This window comes from Purpureocillium takamizusanense, chromosome 9, assembly GCF_022605165.1.
Source record: "Purpureocillium takamizusanense chromosome 9, complete sequence".
In the NCBI taxonomy this organism is placed as follows: Eukaryota; Fungi; Ascomycota; class Sordariomycetes; order Hypocreales; family Ophiocordycipitaceae; genus Purpureocillium; species Purpureocillium takamizusanense.
In genome coordinates this window covers 1,108,715-1,129,033 of record NC_063076.1, presented here as the reverse complement: position 1 = coordinate 1,129,033, position 20,319 = coordinate 1,108,715, and the positions used below count along the sequence as shown (strand labels likewise).

General features: G+C 60.1%; 7 protein-coding genes across 7 annotated transcripts; 2 read left to right on the top strand and 5 right to left on the bottom strand.

The window, feature by feature from the left end:
- The first annotated feature begins 49 nt into the window (after window positions 1-49).
- On the top strand, window positions 50-2,200 carry JDV02_009190 (uncharacterized protein). Its single transcript, XM_047990838.1, has 2 exons — window positions 50-911; window positions 982-2,200. Exons 1-2 carry the CDS (start codon window positions 480-482, stop codon window positions 1,870-1,872), a joined length of 1,323 nt encoding a protein of 440 aa, XP_047846847.1. The 5' UTR covers window positions 50-479; the 3' UTR covers window positions 1,873-2,200.
- Window positions 2,053-3,940, bottom strand: JDV02_009189 (NADPH:quinone reductase). The gene is made up of 4 exons (XM_047990837.1): window positions 3,763-3,940; window positions 3,391-3,526; window positions 2,955-3,272; window positions 2,053-2,774 (listed from the first exon to the last, which is right to left on the bottom strand). Exons 1-4 carry the CDS (start codon window positions 3,793-3,795, stop codon window positions 2,245-2,247), a joined length of 1,017 nt encoding a protein of 338 aa, XP_047846846.1. The 5' UTR covers window positions 3,796-3,940; the 3' UTR covers window positions 2,053-2,244.
- A 584-nt stretch (window positions 3,941-4,524) lies between these two features.
- On the bottom strand, window positions 4,525-6,659 carry JDV02_009188 (uncharacterized protein). The gene is made up of 4 exons (XM_047990836.1): window positions 6,303-6,659; window positions 6,056-6,185; window positions 5,254-5,932; window positions 4,525-5,130 (listed from the first exon to the last, which is right to left on the bottom strand). Exons 1-4 carry the CDS (start codon window positions 6,450-6,452, stop codon window positions 4,635-4,637), a joined length of 1,455 nt encoding a protein of 484 aa, XP_047846845.1. The 5' UTR covers window positions 6,453-6,659; the 3' UTR covers window positions 4,525-4,634.
- A 3,731-nt stretch (window positions 6,660-10,390) lies between these two features.
- Window positions 10,391-13,877, bottom strand: JDV02_009187 (uncharacterized protein). The gene is made up of 2 exons (XM_047990835.1): window positions 13,561-13,877; window positions 10,391-13,460 (listed from the first exon to the last, which is right to left on the bottom strand). The coding sequence occupies exons 1-2, from the start codon at window positions 13,723-13,725 to the stop codon at window positions 10,497-10,499; spliced, it is 3,129 nt and encodes a 1,042-aa protein (XP_047846844.1). The 5' UTR covers window positions 13,726-13,877; the 3' UTR covers window positions 10,391-10,496.
- Window positions 13,878-14,353: 476 nt separating this feature from the next.
- JDV02_009186 (uncharacterized protein) lies at window positions 14,354-15,544 on the bottom strand. Its single transcript, XM_047990834.1, has one exon. It carries the CDS (start codon window positions 15,218-15,220, stop codon window positions 14,561-14,563), a length of 660 nt encoding a protein of 219 aa, XP_047846843.1. The 5' UTR covers window positions 15,221-15,544; the 3' UTR covers window positions 14,354-14,560.
- Window positions 15,545-15,750: 206 nt separating this feature from the next.
- Window positions 15,751-17,802, top strand: MST1 (Threonine--tRNA ligase). Its single transcript, XM_047990833.1, has one exon. It carries the CDS (start codon window positions 15,846-15,848, stop codon window positions 17,319-17,321), a length of 1,476 nt encoding a protein of 491 aa, XP_047846842.1. The 5' UTR covers window positions 15,751-15,845; the 3' UTR covers window positions 17,322-17,802.
- Window positions 17,287-19,197, bottom strand: INO4 (Transcription factor). Its single transcript, XM_047990832.1, has 4 exons — window positions 18,810-19,197; window positions 18,413-18,678; window positions 18,058-18,256; window positions 17,287-17,901 (listed from the first exon to the last, which is right to left on the bottom strand). Exons 1-4 carry the CDS (start codon window positions 19,160-19,162, stop codon window positions 17,859-17,861), a joined length of 861 nt encoding a protein of 286 aa, XP_047846841.1. The 5' UTR covers window positions 19,163-19,197; the 3' UTR covers window positions 17,287-17,858.
- Between the last annotated feature and the right edge of the window lie 1,122 nt (window positions 19,198-20,319).

Here is a 20,319-nt window from a genome sequence, read left to right as displayed (position 1 = left end):
TGGGGGCAGGCAGGCAGGCGTCTTGCGCGCTTCTCTTGGCTGCTGTTGGCTTCCACCCGCACAAGTCAACGACCGCTTGCCCCACGTCGGACAATCATTCAACGCCGGGGTGCCTCCTCGCCACAACTGGAGCCGTGCCACCCTCCTCCCCCCCCCTGCTGCTCCGTGCTGCTGCGACATCCATTTCTGTTTCCTCACTTGTCACGCCTGCTCGTCTGCGCAACTGGCTCTCTCCTCCCTCGCCCGCAGGTGTATATATTGCGCTGCGCCCCTGAGCTACATCGTCTCTGGCTGTCTGCAAAAGAGAATCCACCGGTGATAAGCTCGTCACAGCTCTCGTGCTATCGCATCCCCAGCACCGCCCCTCGTTTCAAAACCGTCATCCCCGCTGTCGACCTCGCGCTCCGACCGACTCGAAACCAGCCAGCCAGCCAGCCAGCCAGCCAGCCCCGAAGTAATAGCCCAGCGCCGCGACCGACATGGCAGACAACGCCGAGGCGGGCGGCGACGCCCAGGTCACCTTCAAGGTCAAGACGTCGTCGGACAGCACGCACACCATCACCATGGCCGAGTCCGCTACCGTCCTCGAGCTCAAGACCAAGCTCGCCGGCGAGGACATGGAGAACATCCCCGTCGAGCGCCAGCGGTTAATCTACTCGGGTCGTGTCATGAAGAACGACGATAGCCTCGGCACCTACAAGATCAAGCCCAACAACACCATCCACATGGTAAAGAGCGCCGCCAGCAACCCCACCCAGCCAGCCTCATCTTCGACGCCCACGCCGCAGGCCGTGCCCACAAACATGGCGTCGGGCACCGCCAACAACCCTCTCGCCGGCCTCACCGGCGCCCGGTACGCCGGCCACCAGGTCAATCTGCCAGGGATGGACATGTTTGGCCCCGACGGCGGCGTAAGCACATCCTCGCCCGCGGACGCACGCACTCCGACCCTCTTTTCCAAGCTGACAATTTGATTTCCAGATGGGCCCGCCCATGGACGAGGACGGCATCCGGCGCATGATGTCGGATCCCAATGTCCAACAGGCCGTCAACGAGGCCTTCAACAACCCCGACTTTGTCAACATGCTCATCCAGTCGAACCCCATGCTGAGGAATATGCCTGGCGCCCGAGAGATGATGCCCTTCTTGCGACAGGTCATGACCAACCCGGCCATGATGGACCAGGTCATGCAGATGCAGCGCTTCATGCAAGGAGGCGACTCGTCGTTTCCGGCTCCCGGCGCCACCGATTCTGCCGCCCAAGGCCGGGACGGCGCATCCGCCGGCGGCGACGGCAACAACGCGACGAACCAACAGAACCCCTTCTTGAACCCCTTCTTGATGGGCATGCCCGGTGGCGGCGCCGGCGGCGAGGGCCGTCCCAACATCAGCCAGATGATCCAGGCACTGAACAGCATGGGCCCCAACCCCTTTGGAGCGCCCCCCGCGGCCGGCACCGAGGGGGCGCAAGGCCAGGAGTCGCGAGAGGGAGGCGCCGCTGCCACTGCTGGCGGCCAGCAAACAGGCACACAAAGTGGAGGCGCCACGGAATCGACTCAGGGCAGCAATCAGGGCCAGCAGCAGGCAAACCCGTTTGCGGCTTTGTTCCCTCCGCAGGGCGGCGCGGGGGCCAACAACCCATTTGGCATGAACCCCGAAATGATGCAGCAGATGATGCAGATGCTGGGCGGAGGAGCGGCGTCGCCCAGCGCCCCGCCGGATAACCGGCCGCCGGAGGAGCGGTATGCGGAGCAGCTGCGACAGCTCAACGACATGGGCTTCTTCGACTTTGACCGCAACGTGGCTGCGCTGAGACGAAGTGGAGGCAGCGTTCAGGGTGCCATTGAGCACCTGCTGAACGCGCTGGATTAGACAATGATGCAAGGATACCGACTCTGCGTGAGCGGACGAGAGACTACGACAGGTTACGGCTCATGGCGACGCGAGGACGTCGGCCGCTTTCTCGGAGGCGTCAACGGCTGAGGAGACACGCCCATGTTGTTGCTGGTGGTGGTGCAGTGCAGTGTACAGCCGCTGGAGCGGCTAACAAGACCTGAATAGGAGATACCTGGGCATGCCAATCGTGCCTTTGCCGTGATGCTGGGCATTGGGAAATACTAGTATCGCAACTCTAACTCTTGAGAGTGCAGCTTTGCCACGTGTAATGTACAACGGCGATATTGAGCTGCGTGTCGCGAGGCCACACCTTGAGTCAGGCCTCCCACGTTCACACTCATAGCGCCATCACAGCTTGCTGTTTCCGCCCTGCGGAATCTTGACAACGACCTTGCCCCATGTCCCACGACCCCCCAGGGCGACGAGGGCATCCTTGACGCGCTCGAGCCCGACGAACTCGTCGTCGTCGTAGACGGTGCCCTTGAGCTTCCCCTGGGCGACGAGGTCCATGATGCCGCGCCAGACGACGGGGATCATGTCGCGCTGGTGGACGGCGTAGGCGCCCCAGTGGATGCCGACGATGGAGATGTTCTTGAGGAGGACCTTGTTCATGGCGACCTTTTCGATGGAGCCGGCGGCGAAGCCGACGACGAGGATGCGGCCGTTCCAGGCGGTGCACTTTGTGGACTTGTCGACGAGGCCGACGGGGTCGTAGACGATGTCGACGCCGCGCTTCTGCGGCGTCAGGGCCTTGACCTTGGCGGGCCACTCGGCGTCGTTGTACGAGACGACGTGGTCGGCGCCGAAGGAGCGGGCGATGTCGAGCTTGCGCTGGGTGGAGGCGGTGGCGATGACGGTGGCGCCGAAGGCTTTGGCGACTGCGTATTATGGCCATGATGATGCCGTGGTCAGCTCACTTGGATTCCTATCTCGCTACACAATGACATGGCAGTCATATATAGACAGCCAGCCAGCCAGGGCAGGGGAAAAAGGGGGAACAGGACTCTAGGATCAACACCACCACCAAGATCAAAAAAGGTGCTTGACAGTTCACTCACCCTGCACAGCGGCCAGGCCGACCCCGCCGGCGGCGGCGTGGACGAGGACGTGGTCGCCCTGCTTGACGCCGGCGCGGACGACGAGGGCGCCGTAGCTGGTGGGCGCGGTGACGAACAGGCCGGCGGCCTCCTGGAAGGACCAGCCGTCGGGGACGGGCAGCAGGACGGACTCCTTGGCGCAGAGGCGCGTCGCGTAGGCGCCCTGCGAGGCGCCGAAGACGCGCGCGCCCGGCTTGAACTTGTTGCCGCCGCCGCCGGCCTTGGAGGGGGCGGAGATGACGGTGCCGGCGAACTCGGCGCCGGCGACCCAGGGGAACGCTACGATGCTATGTCAGCTGTGCAATTCTCTCTCTTGTTTACCGTCCTCGATGAGTATGGGGAAAAAGCAGAGTGAAATAGAAAGGGTAAAACAAGGGGGGAAGGTGAGAAAACGTACGCGGCTGGTTCTGGTACTTGCCCTGCACCTGCAGGATGTCGAAGAAGTTGGCCGCCGCGGCGTGCACCTGGATCAGGTACTCGTCGGCCTTGGGCGTCGGGTCGGGCAGGTCCGTGACCTTGAGCTCCGCGGGGCCCTGCGATGATTCGAAAGAAAGCCTGATGAGCGTCTCGTTTGATCTTGTTTGTCACTTGCATCGTGGTGACACCATCGCCATCTTACTCACTCGCCAACCCCCCCAACAAAGGGACGGCATCGACTGTGGTGGGCTTTCAAGGGGCAGACGGAGGTATAGGCGGACAAGACAGTCCAACACACACACACACACACACACACACACACACACACACACACACACACGCACGCACGCACCTTGACGTATTCCTTAATCTCGATTCCGCGCATCGTGTGAGGAATGGTAGCCAGGATTATTGGCCAGGAAGGTAAGAAGGGGGGGGGGGTTGAGGAAGACGCAACGGGACTCGCTGCGAGATGCGGAGGAGAGAATCTGGGGGTAGACTGACTTCGACGTCGTTTCTTGACTGAAATGAAGTGAGATAGTCCCGGGGTTTCGGGGGTGCGGTGCGGGTGCAGAGGTGCGATACGGCGCGGGGCGGGGCGGGGCGGGTGGCGGGGCGGACGAGCCGAGGCATCTTCGGGCGCGCGCGACACCGAGTCCGGCAATTCGGCCGGGCTATAGTAGTAATGTACCCCTACGTGTGCGACACGCTACGATAGACTTGATGTCAGTTTGAGGGGCTTATATATGTCCATGCACATTCCGCGCACAATATCATTTTAGGAAGAAACCAGACATGCCTGGGCCGTGGCACACGCGTTGATGCCTGAAGCGTTTCATCGTCTTTCTTCCATTTTCTCCGTTACGACGGACTCGAACCCCCTCATCCTGCACCAGAGTCCCAGACACGGTCGTGCGTAGCCTTGAGCTACCAGTACATCTTGAAGTGTATGTGCACACGATGTTTAGGGATCGACGGGTCTTGTCTTATTACCTTGCAAGGGTCTTCAACTCTTCAGACACACAGGGTCCATTAATATGCATAGGCGAAGTCCTACTTCCAAACGACACTCACAGCTCTTTATAAATAATGTACATGTAGATTGTATATGTATGTGCAGTAACTTTCAACAACTCACGAGTCTGGCAGTGCAACTCAACGAGCCTTTTGGCCCAACCCCCTCCTAAACGCCGCCAACACCGAACCGCCCAAACCATTTTTGGATCACAAAGCACGGCCGTATGTATGTGCATCGAGAAACTCAGTAGGCTCACTGGCCCACTCCGCCGTCACGCTCTGCGTTTGGCTGCTCCTCGCGCGACTGCTCCCCTGCGTCCTGATCTCCCACGACTTGCCGCTCATGTGCTTGGCCAGGTCGTCCGTCAAGGCGATGTCGATGGTCGACGTCGAGACGCGGACGTGCTGGTGCACGAGAATGCCGCGCGGGGCGACGACGGTGCCGCCGCGGCCCGTGTTGGCGGTGGCGCTGCTGGTGGTGGTGGTGGTGACGTTGCCGCCGTGGTAGTCGGCGGAGCTGCTCAGGGCCCGCGGGAAGAGCCGCACGAGCATCAGGCGCAGCGTCGGCAGGCACGCGCATATGATGCCGATGTTGATCTCAATGGTGGACCACCAGGCGACGTTCCACTGGTCCCAGGTCGGGTTGAGCGAGTTGGCGAAGTGGATGAGGGACTGGAACCGGAGGATCGAGACGATGGTGGCGCTGCGACCCGCGTACGTCAGCTTAGATTAGATTTGAAACCCAAGCGAGATGCGTATGCGAAGGGGGGTTGTGGTAGTATGAAATGGTGTTAAAAGAAACGTGTGAGGCAAGGAGGGCACTTACAATATGCCGGTGAGAAACATTATGGCCACGCCAACCTTCTTCTTCCAGTGCAGCTCAAGCCGGCGTATCTGACTCAGGGGTATCGCGAGCAGCCAAATGTCCACGGCGACGTTGATGGACCCGTGCACCCACCCGACCAGGTTGATGTCGATGCATGTCCCGGGCGTGTCTGCCACCCACTGCGTCCAGTAGTAGCTGATGGGCGTGCACTGGAAGATGGCCGCCGCCACCGCGGAGATGCCGACGGCCACGTTGAACGCGGCCGTGCCCCAGAGCAGGCGGCGGATGCCCACGCCAGGGAAGATGCCGAGGTAGAAGAGCGACAGGGCGAGCTTGACCATGGCCATGAGGGTCAGGTACAGCACCTCCATGACGTAAAAGTAGAGCACGAAGTCGGCGAGCTCCTCGGGCGGCAGCGTCCAGGCGTCCCTGCCGAGCCCGTGCCTGGTGAGCCCCAGGGTGTTGACGATGATGGTGGGCACGCCGAGGACGATGCCCGCGAGCATGACCCAGTCGTCGGCGCTGAGGGCGCGGCGGTGGCTAAAGGCGCGCTTGAAGACGATGCGCGCCACGACGACGAGCGTCGTGATGGTGCCCATGGTGATGTTCATGACGTCGTAGCGGGTGGACGCGTCGCGGCGTGGACGCGCGCACGCCGTCTCGGTGAGGTTCTTGGTCTCTGCTTTGCATCGAATCGCACGCACGCGCGCGAAAAGCTGCGTCAGCATGTGTGGCCTTGTCATCACTCACAGACAGACCTGGGAGGCTGGTGTGTGTAAGTGCATGCATGGATGGGACTGACTGAAGGCGTCGGGTCGATTGCACGCCCCGAGCACGCAGCTCGTGGTGGCGTCCTCCATGTCCTCATGGGAGCAGAGACATTGGGCATCGGAGCAGGCCGTGTCCGCGAGGGCGGCCTCGAGGCATTTCGTCTGGAGTCAAATTTCTGTCAGAACGACCCTGTAACGTCTGGTGTGTAGAGGGGACTCGTCTGCGCAGTAAGGGGGGGCGAGGAAAGGGCGGTGCAATGTCAAGTCCTCGAGACGTACGGCACATGACGGCGCCCGTGAAAGCGCGTCGGCAAGAGAGTCGTTGTCGAATCGTGCCCAGACGACACTCTCACGGCATAGCGAAAGGCATGGAAGCAGCAGCAGTGTTGTGGCGAAGAGGACGAGATGTCGTGTTATTGGTGGCCTCATAACGGCTCGTTGCGCGTGGACGCTGTTCTACTACTGTACTCGAGGTCGCACATGAGCATACGCGGTCGTCGACTGCCGAGATTGAGTCGAGTCGACAGCAGATGTTGATCAAGTAAGAGTAGTATGAACAAGTGCCGTATGGCGACGGCTCGTATGCATGAAACGAGACGTGCGCTCACGAACAAAGCATTACGTGGAAACCAAGACCGCACCTGGGGGGGAGTCGAGGTCGTCAAGGGGGGGGGGGGACTGGGGGGGACTTCCACAACAAGATATAAGCCCTCGAGGCACATCTATCGCCCAGACCCCTCAACCTCACTCACTGCTTGGATCCATTCATTCCTTGACTGCCTCCACCACGCCCGGCAGAGAGGCAGATAGAGGAGACCGTCTGGTCCCGGCCGTGCGGGTGGGTTCATCAAGGTTTACTTCAGTCTACTACCACAGCCAGGTTACGGGATCGGCGTCTCCACCCCCGCAAAATGGACCCTGTCCGCGCTGAAGAGACAACATCTGGCTGGGGTGCCGCCAGCCGACCCGGGGGGAGGGGAGGGTTTGTGCTTTTCTTGCTAGCGGCACAGCCGGTGGGGGGGGGGGGGTTTACCCGTTAGCCCTTACCCGCCTGGTGTGCGTGTGTTCAAAGGAAGATCCCGAAGTCCGTTGAGCGAGCGCCCGGCATGAATGCATGCATGCATGGCGCGCGGTGCCTGCCGAGGCACATGGTGCAGCTGCTGGGGGGGGGGGGGCGGGAAGATGCGGTGCTGCGATGCGAGATCACGGGCTTGTGATATCGGCCAACTGAGGGCCGCTCGTCTTTTCCCCTTTGTTGCTCGTGGGAAGATCATCTGCTTCGTGACCTACCTACCTGCCGATGCCCATGATTGTAAGCGGCCGCCTTTGATTTGCCCGGCGGGGGCGACGTCGACGGCGAGGATTTCGTGACTGAAGTCGCGGCGATGTTCGGGGAAGGGGAGCGTGGGAGAACTGCACCGTAGGAGATGACGTTGATCCGACGGGATAGGGCGCGCGGCGATCCGGATGTTGACGACATCTTGACGCCTCCAACGGGCAGACCGGTGTGAGCCCAGACTGTGAGAGTAACGGGACAGGACCACAACTGCTTGCCGAGGGCGTCCTCCAAGGCGGGCAGGGGTTCGGGGGGGCGGCTCTCCAGTTTCGCCAGCCAAACTAGTTATCGACAGCGACGACGACCCGCCATGATCCATCAAGCGGGATCCATCCATCCATCCGTCCATGTCAAAGTTGTCAACCGTAACGATAAGAAAGCGCTCCCGTGTGTCAGGTGCAGATCTGCATTCATGGCGCGGCCAACCTTAGCTGGAGGACGCCTCTGAAAAGGACCTAGAAAAAAAAAGGGGGGGTGGGGGGTTACCTTCGGCCAAGTCTAGTTGACCAAGAGCTGCGGTGCCGCTCGGACATGTTTTTTTCGTAGGATTCGCGTTTGCTGGGATGGGAGGCGCAAACCCTCGCGCTTGGATCCCAGGCCAGGCTAGGTATAAGCGACCACTGCAGCGTCTGGTACTAACTTACATGGCATAATAGGTAGTTATGGCTGAAGCTACGTATGTACTACTCACGTTACTGCCCCAGGCCCTGCGCGCGCACACACACACCGAGACACACCTGCGAATTACGTACCTACAACAAAGCTGACAAGAGGAAAAAACAATGGGCGAAAGAGGTGTGCGCTCGATCCTTGCCCTCCCCCGCCCTTCCTTCAATATGTGCCTCCAGTCTCGAGCGGCGCAGCAAGACCGACAGAGAAGAAGCACACCTCGGCAGACGACGACATGAGGGATACGAAAATACGAGTGAGTGGACAAGACGAGGGTTTGTCGAAATGCGGTTCGTGGTTCGTACCACGTCCTGGACAATTTCGAGGCCGTGAAGATGATCGTCTCATGGCGGAATCTCGGCCTCAACTGCCGCCGGGAAGGAGGGGACGTGCGCACGGTAAGAGCCCGCCGGGTGGAAAGGCCTCGATGATGATCGGATGGAGGAGGGCTTTGATCACGACCAGTCGGCGTTGATGCTGGGGTTGGATGCATGGGCTGGTTTTTTGGTCCCTGCCCCTGCCGAGGGCGAGGACCGGGGGGATGATGGGGTGGGGGGGGGGGGGCCGGCCGGGGGGAGGTGGCAGCAGGGCCCTGATGAACTGCTGAGCATCAAGCCCAGGCAGGCATCATCGCGGTTGTAACGAAAAAAGTTGCGATGCGACTGGCTGAGGGATAGCTCGCCCTGACCCGCAGGGGGACAAGGGCACACACGCTGCTGCTGCTGCCTGGCACTCTGCCCGCGTTGATGGGCTGTCGGGTGATGATGCGATGGGTCGAGTAAGTTAGTACAGTACATACTTGGGCACATATGTAGCTGCCGGCCGTGGTTTCAACAAGAAAACTTGATCCGGATGGCTGATGAATCAAACGATTGTCTTGTCTCCATGGTCGCACGTGGAAGCTCCAGTCACCATCTTGCTTGCGGTGGCCATCAAACGGGCCGAGTTGGCTCATTAGGCCTCAGCGTGGTGGGCTATGCACATACATATACGATTAATACTCTAGTCTACGAATACATCCCTACACGGCACATGGGGGTGGCCAGCCCCAGCCCACTGTGTGCGCCGGTGCGAGAGAGCCCGCTTACACCTCTCGAACCAGACACTCGTCAACTTCTTCCCTGCTCCATCCATGCCCAGTTCCCCTTTCGGGGTGACGAGCACGCTGCTGCACTAACCCCTGCATTGGCGACGACGCGGATGCGGTTCCTTGTGCTGTGTGGGGGTTCCCAGACATAGTCACAGGCAGTCCATTTATCCATATGGGAGCCTTGTTCATTGTTGGGGGGGGGGGTGTATGTACGAAGTGTAAAGTAGCTTGGCGCGCTATGCAACTCGCTAGATATGCATGTCTCTCTGACTGCAGTCTAGTGTAGCCTGATGCCTCGGGTCAATGAGAGAAAGTCTGGTCTGCTCGTTGCTTCTTTTGGCTTCTGATTAACTAGACGGAACGGAACTCCTTCCTCTCTCTGCCTGCGGTGGTTTCGGCTACTACTAGCTTGCTAGGTTAGTAGTTATTCCGGTCGTCGCCACTACGTCCCATGCAGACAAAGACAATAAAACAGCAAAGAACAACACCCTTGATAGTCCGAGCCGAGCGTGTGCACAGAGTCTATATGATTCCCCCCCTGGGTCCTCACATCTACCGCCTTTCCCCCCTTGTCCCACGGGCTCTACGCTTGCCAAGAGCCGTAACCCGATCAAGCCCCCAGAAATCTCCATCTCCATCTCCATCTACAATCTTCAACAGCCACAGCACAGACGTACGTACATGCATATGCGACCCGCCCGTGGAGAAACTGGGATCAGTACCTGAAACGCGGCACGTACCGATAAGGCCGTTCTGTGCTCCGCCTCCGGGGGCGCTCTCAGATTAGATCAGGGCAGATCAACGTACGGTAGGGCGCAGATGCACGATCGGAGATGAGTTGGGGAGGAGGAGGACTGGGCGCTCCGGCGCAGCGGCAGCGAACGCGTTATAATATCTATGTATACTACTTCGTACTCCAACTCCGTAGAATACAGGTACAGTGGAGAAAAGCATGGCAATCCCGGCATGGCTGCTGATGCCGTTGTATGCTATCCCGCTTACAAAGTAGACCACGGCGGGGGCTCATCAAGCGTGGAGCCATTGTTGCTGAATACGTAGGTATATTGGTTGCATATCCGACGGCCCGATCTCGGTCGCATGGGCTGTGCGCAGCAGCTGAAAGTTGTTGTTGTCGATCGAGGCATGTCAACGCGCGGCGAGAGAAAATCCGTCATCGACTGGAAGCATGGGCAGGGCAAGATCCGGAGTCACACGTGCTGGACGGCAGTCGTGGTACGTTTTCAACGGCAAAAATTGTATCGCGCTCAAGAGCGCGCAGGTATATCATTATCTAATGCCATCCGTCATGCTGTGGTTCGTCACGTCGTGTACAAGCCCACCCGATTCCTTCTCCTTGTCCTTTTCACTGCTGCTGCTGCTACTGCTGCTGATGCTGCATCGCCCGGGCAATCTCCTGAAACCTTGCCAGCACGTCCTTGTCCACGTTGGCTGCCCACGTCTCCTCGAACGCCGCCTCGCCCCCTGCTCGCGCCACCAGCTCCTGCAGCCGCGGCGCGACGAAGCCAAACGCGTGCACCGAGTGGACGGGATCCTTGCTCATCATGCGCCGCTCGGCGTCCGTCTTTGGCGTGTCGTACTCGGTCGCCTCCAGCTCCCCGGTGATGAGCGTGTCCGTATTGTTGACCACGCCGTCCTGCAGCTCCATGATGATGTTGGTCCACATGTCGAAGTAGTCTTGGAGCTTGCTGAGGACCAGCTCGTGCATCGGGGACTGCACCTCGAGGAGTCGCGTCAGCCCGAGAAGGTACAGCTTCTGCCGTTCAAGGTGATCCATGCCGAGCAGGTGGGAGAACCACTCCGACGAGAGCCACGCCCAGACCTGGTCGACGCTGCCAAACGTGGTGAGCATCTGCACAAACAGGTTGGGCTCGGCAAGGGCTAGCCGCCCGAGTATCGCAAAGTAATCTCCTTCGGTGACGGTGTTGAGCTTGCTGACTCTCCGGTTGGGACCAGTCGTTTGGTGTGCCTCCCAGGCATCCCGCAGGTTGGTCATAATCTTACTCATGAAGCCCGTCTCGATCATGTCTTGAATGATGACGGAGACGCCGCTTGAGCCTCCCAGCTCGGCGGCCGAGCGGATCAGGTATTCGACACACACCGTGCCGACGCGCACCATCTCACGGCTCTTAGAGTCTAGCGTTCCTGCCAGGGCGGTGAGGGTCGGCCGGCGCAGTCGATCTTCGAGCATCGCGCTTGGCGCGAGTAGCAGGTAGGACTCGACGGCGGTGAGCGCTTGGCATGCGGTATCGGACTGATACTCCAGCAGCGGCAGCGCCATCTCGGCGAGGTTGATGACCTCGGGAGCAAGCGGTGCGTGGCTCTGCATGAGGATCGAGTTCCACAGCTCGAGCGACTCGTCGATGAGATGCACGTGCAGGTCCGAGCCTGGTCGCGCAGCCTCGGACAATAACGGGATCATCAAGTTTTGGTATCGCTGAGAGTTGCTTCCCATGCTCATGACGAGGGCGGCGAAAATCGCAATGACGGCCTGCTTGATCATGTATTCTTCCGCCCCAGAGCCCTCCCAGACACTGGGGAGGGCTGCCATGAGCTGATCTCCAAACTGCGAGACCTGCTCTTCCATCCTGGTGACCAGGATCCTGATCGACTCGAGAATGGCGAGCTTTGTTTCGTCCACGTCGACGCTCTGCGTTAGCTGGATAAGCTGTGTGAGCACATCCGAGGTGTAAGGTAGGAATGCTTCGGTGCTGAAGCCTAGTTCGTCGGCGATCCATCGTAGCTGTCTGGCCGCCGTAATTCTGACGACGAGGTCATTGGTCTCGTCGTTGGGGTTGAGGAAGTGCTGATAGATCTGATATACCACGGGCCGACTGTCATCTGAAAGCTTGACCGGTGCCCACTGGCTGATGAGGATGGCGATCCGCCGGCGAAGCACCTTGTGGAGGCCGCCTTGCTGCTGCGCATCGTTGACGATGGTGGATTTCAATACGGAGTCAAAGTCAAAGTCGTTACAGACATGGGCAGCAGCCAAGCCCATGGCCGTGTACACTGCCTCCTTCGTTGCTATGTCTGCCTGAGGCGACTGAGCCGTCTGGAAGTACGACAGTAGAGGGGGCACGATGAGCTGCTTGAAGTTGGTGAGAAGGTCCAAGAAGAGCCTCTCGGCGCACGGCCGCACCTCCCACTGATACGCATTTCCCTCGCTCTGCTCTTGCTGTTCCCAGTCCTCGGGGTCCTCCTCCCAGGCTTCGAGGTCCGACCTACGGAACACGAAAAGATGGGTAATGATGGCATTGGCGATTGGGATGACAAAGTCGTCCTTGAGAAGCTCCGTCTTGATCATGGCCTTGGCTTGCTCCTGCTCCGCCTTGGTCTCTGGCGTCCGGTACTTGAAGGTCTGCACGGGCTGAAAGGCGATTCTCACGCAGGCTCGGAGGAGTAGCAGACCTCTCAACGCTAACCGTTCCTGGAGAGGACCCTCAACCTTGGCCTTTGCGGCATCACCTGAACCTTGCCTGATGCCGCCGGACTTGTCAAACACTTCGGCAAACTTGGAGACGAGGTCCCAGTAGGCGTGGACGAGCGACAACGAATCAGGGAGCATCGAGAAGCTCGCCGGCTGTTGCTCAGCTACATCGATGTGCAGCTTCGTGAACTGCATCAGATGCTTCCCGATGAGGTCTTGGACGGCAGACGGGTTCTTGGACTCGCGGTCGACAACGTTGAGGAGCTGGCCGAACTGATTCTGGGACAAGGTCCAAAGCTGCTCGACCGACTTGTCGGTGTGTGGCCGCTCGTAGCCCAAGACGATGAGGCGTCGCAGGACCTTGAGTGCGAGGAGGCTGCTGTGCATGGCGAGGCTTACATCGTCTTCGGCACCTTGGCCGCTGCCCAGGTATGAGGCCCATGCCGACGACTTTTCCGAGTAGATCTCGCCGAGGACGTAGACGATTTCCGGCGTGACGGATTGCAGCGCCGTCTGCGACTTTCTTAAACGGGCGGTTCCGAGCTCCTTGACGACGCGGAGGAGAATCTGGAGAGCGCCGTACAGCTGGCGCGGGTTGTTGTCCTTGGACGAACGCAGCAGGGCGATGATGTTGGGCAAGGCGTCGGGCCAGTCGGCGGGATAGTCGATCCTCACGACCTTGGCCACGACCAGCGCGTTGAGCAGGGCCAGGTTCTTTTCCTCCTCGTCGAGCGTGCCCTGGAACAGCTTGGAGCGGATCAGGTTCTTCTCGTCGGGCTTGATACCGTTCTTGACCTGCGCGTAGAGGCGCCAGTACTTGTCGATGCCATTCTTGAGCTGGATGACGGCGAGGAAACGGATGGTCGTGGGCATGGACTTGTCGAGGTAGACGGCCTAGAGCAGGTTTGGGTCAGTCAGAGTCCGCCCGCTCTCTCCGCCACTCGACCGGAGCCGTAGGTCGGAGCTTGTCGCGATCGGGAGGCGCGAGGCATACCTGCAAGGTCGAGTAGTAGCCCGGGTGCTGCTCCCACGAGGCGAGCTGCTGGCCGGCGGCCTGCCGCTGAGCAAAGTCGGGCGAGGTGGCGGACCCGAGGGCGCGGCAGAGCGCCTGGAAGCTCAGCGGGTTCGTCTCGCCCGGCACCTCGATGGCGAAGCTCATGGCGACGACTTGGCGCGGCCGTCTCGCGGCCTTGGGGGTGGGGGTTGGGACAATCGACAAACGTCTCGCCCTGGATTGCGCGGCGCGACGGATTCGGGGGATCGGGATATCGCGTTCGGTGGCGGGGTGGGAGGGAAGGGAGTTGAGGGGCCGAAGGTGAGAGCTGAAGCGGCGCCTGGAAAATTGGAGGTGGGGTTTGGCTTTTTGGTCAAGTTGAGAGCGAGACTTGTCGAGTGTAAGTGGAGGCGGGGGGGCTCAGTTATTAGTAGTAGGGCGAGCAACGGCGAGCTTTGAATACGAGGCGCGTAGTGTAATAATAATGTAATAATAATACTCGGGGTAATTCATTCGGACCTCTTCATTCTGCAAGTCATTTCTTGCCATTGCATTCACTATTGACGTCTCCAAGACTCCTGGCTGCCTACTCCGATAGCCGTGCTCCCTAACATGGAATCCCCGTCTTAGTCTGTACACCGCACGCGGCGAGGATACAAGTAGCCATGCAGCCTCTTCGTTGGCTCGCCTTCTTATAACAACTTAGCGTGTGGGTAAGAAGTATGTTTGCGCTGACAACAGACGGTATATTCAATGGCCTCACGCCCAGTCTAGCAACATTGAATCGGTGCGACCCTTTCGCTGGGCCCGTCTCGAACCATGGCATGGGCTCTTCTTTCCCCACGCGTTCGACAGCCTCACCCCCCAAACTGTCCTGCTGCTGTCATACATGCAACTTTGGTACTTTAGCAGCTCGCGCTCTGGATCGAGACCGCTGCGAGGGCAGTCGGTAAGCTATTCCACATCGTGAAAGACATGGCGTACAGCCAGCCGTACAAAGTCAATGCTGCGACTCGTACATGCAGTTGGCGCATAATGGTGAAATGTGCGTCAACTTGTAACATCCCAGGAAGACTCCCTTGCCGAGGTGGCATTCCATGCAGCCTTGCGTTGACGGGCAGCCATGTACGTAGATGAACACAGCCAAGGCTCTGTTGAGATGACCCGGGATTTCCAGCTGCGGAGGCTCGTCGTCCTCCATGAGCCTGAGCTCGACAAGACGCTGGCGTGGTGGTCCTAGAAGGCGTAGCATCTCGTCGAATTCAGGAAATTCTTGCTTGGCAAGCCTGAGGCACCAGTCTGTCAGTTCGCGAGCTTCGACGGACTGCGCCGCGCCTGGTGAGACGTATGGGAGGGGGTCTTGTTCGGCTTGCTGATATGGCAGCGTGACTTCCTCGTCTTGCGCCTCCAGAAGCGAGTCTTCATTGTCTTGCCTGTTGGGAAGCGAATCTTCTTCATCTTGCCCGTTTAGAAGCGGCTCTTCATCGTCTTGCTCATTTGGCAGCGAGTCTTCTTCGTCCTGCTCGTTTGGAAGCGAGCGTTCGTCTTGCCCGTTTGGAATCGAGTCATCTTCGTCGGGGTGCCCGTTCGGAAGCATGTCTTCTTCGTCTTTCCCGTTTGGCAGGAGGTCTTGATGGTCGTGGTCTTGGTCTTGCTCCATGCTGATATATCGAGAATTGGAGTATTTTAGATGGCTAAAGCGCTGGTGATGAGATGAGAGAGCAGTTAACTGTTAGTACCAAACGACTGTCTGGGGAATGGTGCTGCCCGGACGTGTCCATCATCGGATTCTATGAATGTGTTAGTAGTAAAGGCTGCGCTTGCCAAGCTACGGCGCCCGTGCCCAGCCTTCCGGATGCTCGAGATGGAAACTGCACATGGCGTGCCGTCAATGAGATGGTCTCTGACAGCCTGCCTGGGCAACCGCAACTGGCATCGTGGGCGCTAAGGAGGTTCATGTATAGAGGTAATAAGGTACAGGTATTGAAGCGCTGAGGAGGGCAGGCGGATCAAGTACAGCAAGGTTAGTACTTCGTACCTACCTAGTAACGTACTGCAATAAGATACCCCCACTGTGAGCGCCGGACACTAACGTTGGAACCCCTGTATTGCGCACCCCTGCCTGCCCAAGAAGCCCCTGTGCCAAAAGCGGTAACCACCTCCATCCAATTCCATCCGTGGCACATGGCACCGACAGACAGCATTTTGCGAGTCATTCACCACCTCACCTCACTTTTCGCCTGCCACCGACCACCACAACAACCGCCATTGCCATCGCAATTGCCATGCTCCGCCCGCGCGCCGCCAGGGCAGCATTGTCTGCCCTGCCTCGCAGGCCGTGGACGTGCCCGACGTGCCTGTCCCGCCGCCGCCGCTACTCCCAGCAGAAGAAACCCGCCGCGCCCGCGCCCGCGACCGCCGAACCCCCGGACCACCGCAAGCTGGGCATCCAGCAGGAGCTCTTCATGACCTCGGTCTACAGCCCCGGGTCGCCCATCTTCCTCCCCAACGGCGCGCGCATCTTCAACCGCCTCGTCGACTTTTTGCGCAAGCAGTACGTCCGCTATGGCTTCCAGGAGGTCATCACGCCCACCATCTACAAGAAGGCGCTGTGGGCAAAGTCTGGTCACCTCGACAACTACGCCGACGACATGTACTCGGTCACGGGGAATACGAAGAAGGCGGGCGCGTGCTGCGACGGCGAGCACGCACCCCAAGAGGATGATGCCGACGACGACGAGTACGGCCTCAAGCCGATGAACTGCCCCGGCCACTGCCTCATCTTCAAGTCCAAGCTGCACAGCTACCGAGACCTCCCCGTGCGATACGCCGACTTCAGCCCCCTGCACCGAAACGAGATTTCCGGCGCCTTGTCGGGCTTGACGCGGGTGCGCCGGTTCCACCAGGACGACGGCCACATCTTTTGCCGGCCCAGCCAGGTGGAGGAGGAGATCAAGAAGACGCTCGACTTTGTCCAGGTCGTGTACGGCGTACTGCGCCTCGGCGTCAGCTACAGACTAGCCTTGTCTACGCGGCCTAAGGACCATTACATCGGCACGGAGGAGGAGTGGAACCGCGCAGAGGACCGGCTGAAGCGGGCGCTCGACGCCTCGGGCATGGACTGGAGCATCAACGAGGGCGACGGCGCCTTCTACGGCCCCAAGATCGACATCGTGCTCAAGGACTCGGACGGCAAGGAGCACCAGACGGCCACGATCCAGCTCGACTTCCAGCTGCCGAAGCGCTTCGAGCTCGAGTACCAGGCGCCGGCCCCCGAGTACGAGGCCCGCGGCGAGACCACCGAGGACCCGACCCTGCTGGCCGAGTACGGCCCCGTGCGCCCCGTCATGATCCACCGCGCCGTGCTCGGCTCTGTCGAGCGTCTGATGGCTCTGCTCATCGAGTCGTATAATGGCAAGTGGCCATTTTGGCTCAACCCGCGGCAGGCCATCATCCTGACGGTCAACACATCCGAGCCTGTCTTGGAATGGGCCGACGAGGTTCGCGACGTCTTGGTGGGGGTCAAGAGCGACGGGACGCGCGACGACCTGGCAAATCACACGGGCCTGGCCGTCGACGTTGATGCGACGGCGCGGTCGCTGGGGTCCAAAATCCGCGATGCGATGTCGGCCGGATACGGTCGGGTCCTGGTCGTGGGCGACCAAGACGTCAAGAATAGACAGGTCAGTCTCAACAAGGAAAGGATGAGCCCAGAAGAGATGCGCGACAGGCTGCGCGCCATGGTGAATTCATTCCAATAGCCTACATAGACGCTGTGCAGCGTACACTACTCCTGTGGGGGGACTGAGCCTTTGTATACCCACTTTACGATCCCTTCCGACGCTGATTGTACTGAACTCTATATATATCATGGCCCGAGTTGAACTGGTCGCGGCGCTGGTCGCTCTTGGCCAGTGCCTCGTGCGGTGGGGGCCCCTGGCCCGGCGCATTCGCTGGCGGTAGTGAACCGAAGGGTAGGCAGGCTCATAACGTAGTAATAAGTTATTAATTTCGTCCCACGTCTCCTGGCGTCAGGTGATGCCGACGCGGGTGGGACGGAGACGGGACGGTGGGCTAGGCTGCTCAGCAGCATGTCGTCGGAATATGGTTCCGCCCCGATGGGCACGGCGGCGTCGCAACGGGTCTCTGCCGCGTAGGAGCGGGCATGTCGCGCGGGCGTTATTCGGCGCCATACGATTGTGCGCGCGTGTCGGCGTGTGTGCGTCGTGGGGATGGGAAGGGAGGTGGGATATGGGATGAGCGGGGGAGACGATGCTCGTGGCGGGTGTTGGCCACAATCACCCCTTTCCTCGAGAGTTGCCCTGGCTGTTATTCAAGGGCCTTTAACGCAGACGAGAGAAGAAAGAGAAGCCAAGTTAGCCCATGCGATACTGCGTTTTGCGCGCCCCCTGTCTGCGCGCCCCTGGCCACGCGAGCATCCCTGCAGTGGGGGAAAGAGGATAGGGGGGGGGGGGGGTTATAGGCGATAAGACTCACTTCTTGAGCTCGTCGTCGACGCGGCCGCCGGCGCGCTCGATCTGATCGACCATGGCGCGACGCTCCTCGATCTGCTGACGCATGAACTCGACGGTGCGCTTGAGGACGAGGCCCTCGGAGCGGCCCTGGCCCTCGAGCCCGGGGACGAGCTCGGTCAGGCGGTCGAAGCCCTCGCGAATTGCCTGGCGACGCTTCTGTTCTGTATATGTGTTTGCGCGGGTGCGTGGCGCCATGGGTTAGCTTGGAGGGACGGGTGACGGGGTAGGGGGAGGGTGGTTGTGTGGTGGTTGTGGGTGGTGGGAGGGTTAGATGACGATGTGATGATGATGATATTGTTGGTTGGTCTCGTGCGCACCTGATGCGATGTGGTTCTGCTTCTTCTCCTCTTCCGTCAGGCGCGGCTTCTCGTCCGCGTTGGCGGGTGCGCCGCCGCCTCCGCCGGGCGACAGGGACGTGTTGTTCGGGGAAGACATATTTTTTTTTCGTTTGTTTGTTCGCGCGACGACGAGTGTGTGAGAGGAAGCGCAAACAGGCGGGTTATTTAGTCGTCGGCCGTGGGCGGGCGGTGTCCCGACAATGGTGGTGGCGCGAGACTTTTTACAATGACGAAGGATGGAATACCTGGGCGGTGACCTTATGAGGGAGGAGGGAAAAGAGAGAAGAAAAAAAGGAATTAAAGAACCGGAAGAGGGCGGGCGGTTGTTTGGTCAAACATTAAAAAAAATAAAAGAGGACGCTCGTGATGGACGCACCTACCGATCACATGCTCACTTCTTTTGGGGCGCCGTGGGGTCGGATGGACGGACGCACGGGCACGGGCGCAGGCCCGGACGCGGACTGTCGTGGGGGGAGGGAAGGAGGGAGGGATCCGCTCTTGCGCAGGCACAGGCGCAGGCGCGCGGGAGAGGCAAAGGGCAGAGTGAGAGCCAAGGTGTGTGAGAGAGAGAGAGAGAGAGTGTGTGTGTGTGTGTGCGTGTGTGAGTGGGCGCCGGCTTCGCTTCCGTCGCTTGCCCCGGATTCTGGGCGCGCATCCCCCGTTCCCGTTCCAAGGCCTGCCTGCTGCTGGTGTGGTGCGACAAGGCAAGGCAGGCTGGGTTGGTGGCATGGATGGGACGGGATGCCAGGATGGATGGATGCCAGTGTCCTGCATTGGGGTTAGCCGGCCTTCCGAGGCCAGCGACACTGTCATCATCGTCGTCGTCGTCGTCCTTGTTGTGTTTTGGCTTCTTGCGGGCTCCATGTCCCTGGCCCCCCCGTTCTTACTGAGTTGGGCTGGGCTGCCAGTCTACAGCAGACTCAAGTGGAGGTTCGCCAACGGGCCACGGGGCGGCATGACGGCCTTACCTCCGGCGTCCGGCTTCCGCTCTGGGGGCATCGAATTTCAACCAACGGCACCTGTCCCGCCCTCATTATTGGGCACCTTAGTAGTAGTAGAGGCACCAGAGCAGGTGAAGCGCTCAACGGCGCTTATTACTAGCGGAACCCGGCAGCGTAGTAACAGGTAGCCTCTGTCCGCGTGCTCTCCACGCCAGACTATGGCACTGCCATGCCATGCCACGCAACGGTAAGTAAGGTACGTATGTGCCACGGTACGAAACAGGCACACTCCGTTGTAGCACAACCACGAGCAATTCTTGACCCCAGTGCAGGGGACAGGGGGGGCATCCCCCTGCCGTTCCTGCAGGCGCCGAACCAGTCGCGACATGCCGCTCTTCACATGCCACGACAGGCCCCTCCACTCCCGCTGTTCCTGCGCCGCCGACGACAGCGACGACGTTGTTCGCTTCTCATTCTCATCGCTGGCACTGCTGCTGGCATTGCTGCTGCTGAGTGCCGCCGACTTGACACCCGGCAAGCATTGCCCCGTCCGGCGGGTATCCTCGGCACCGTCCCCCGAGACGGTAGTCTAAGCCCGGCCGCCGCTCCCTCGGGGTCCCTCCGAGGGCTAGGGAGGGGAAGGGGAGGACGAGGGGGGGGGGGGGGGGCCCCCTTTTCTTCGTCTGCGTTACTGCTACGTACTAACCAACTTAGTAGCTTAGACATTGAGGGGTGGCTTCATCCCATTGTCCTCGCGCTGCGACCAAGGCATCGAAGGGGCGTTCGACATCGACCCTCCCCCCTCCCCCCCCCGTCCCCTTGTTGACAGGGGACGACAACGCCTTGACGTCACACGCGAGGTACGGTGAGGTGTGGTGGCTTGCCTCGGCCGGCCCGCGCCTCAAGCTGGTTCGGACAGTCGGTCTGACTTGTCGTCGTGAGACT

Excerpts from the sequence above, each read along its gene's own strand:
- JDV02_009190 (XM_047990838.1), top strand. The coding sequence starts at position 480 with ATGGCAGACAACGCCGAGGCGGGCGGCGACGCCCAGGTCACCTTCAAG. Across the intron at positions 912-981 it reads TGTTTGGCCCCGACGGCGGC|ATGGGCCCGCCCATGGACGA; the intron begins GTAAGCACATCC and ends TTTGATTTCCAG.
- JDV02_009189 (XM_047990837.1), bottom strand. The coding sequence starts at position 3,795 with ATGCGCGGAATCGAGATTAAGGAATACGTCAAG. Across the intron at positions 3,527-3,762 it reads AGATTAAGGAATACGTCAAG|GGCCCCGCGGAGCTCAAGGT; the intron begins GTGCGTGCGTGC and ends GAATCATCGCAG. Across the intron at positions 3,273-3,390 it reads CAAGTACCAGAACCAGCCGC|CGTTCCCCTGGGTCGCCGGC; the intron begins GTACGTTTTCTC and ends ATAGCATCGTAG.
- JDV02_009188 (XM_047990836.1), bottom strand. The coding sequence starts at position 6,452 with ATGAGGCCACCAATAACACGACATCTCGTCCTCTTCGCCACAACACTG. Across the intron at positions 6,186-6,302 it reads CACGGGCGCCGTCATGTGCC|ACGAAATGCCTCGAGGCCGC; the intron begins GTACGTCTCGAG and ends ATTTGACTCCAG. Across the intron at positions 5,131-5,253 it reads ATGTTTCTCACCGGCATATT|CGCCACCATCGTCTCGATCC; the intron begins GTAAGTGCCCTC and ends CGCGGGTCGCAG.
- JDV02_009187 (XM_047990835.1), bottom strand. The coding sequence starts at position 13,725 with ATGAGCTTCGCCATCGAGGTGCCGGGCGAGACGAACCCGCTGAGCTTC. Across the intron at positions 13,461-13,560 it reads GCTACTACTCGACCTTGCAG|GCCGTCTACCTCGACAAGTC; the intron begins GTATGCCTCGCG and ends AACCTGCTCTAG.
- JDV02_009186 (XM_047990834.1), bottom strand. The coding sequence starts at position 15,220 with ATGGAGCAAGACCAAGACCACGACCATCAAGACCTCCTGCCAAACGGG.
- MST1 (XM_047990833.1), top strand. The coding sequence starts at position 15,846 with ATGCTCCGCCCGCGCGCCGCCAGGGCAGCATTGTCTGCCCTGCCTCGC.
- INO4 (XM_047990832.1), bottom strand. The coding sequence starts at position 19,162 with ATGCCACCAACCCAGCCTGCCTTGCCTTGTCGCACCACACCAGCAGCA. Across the intron at positions 18,257-18,412 it reads GCAGAACCACATCGCATCAG|AACAGAAGCGTCGCCAGGCA; the intron begins GTGCGCACGAGA and ends ACACATATACAG. Across the intron at positions 17,902-18,057 it reads GTCGACGACGAGCTCAAGAA|GCCCTTGAATAACAGCCAGG; the intron begins GTGAGTCTTATC and ends TCTGCGTTAAAG.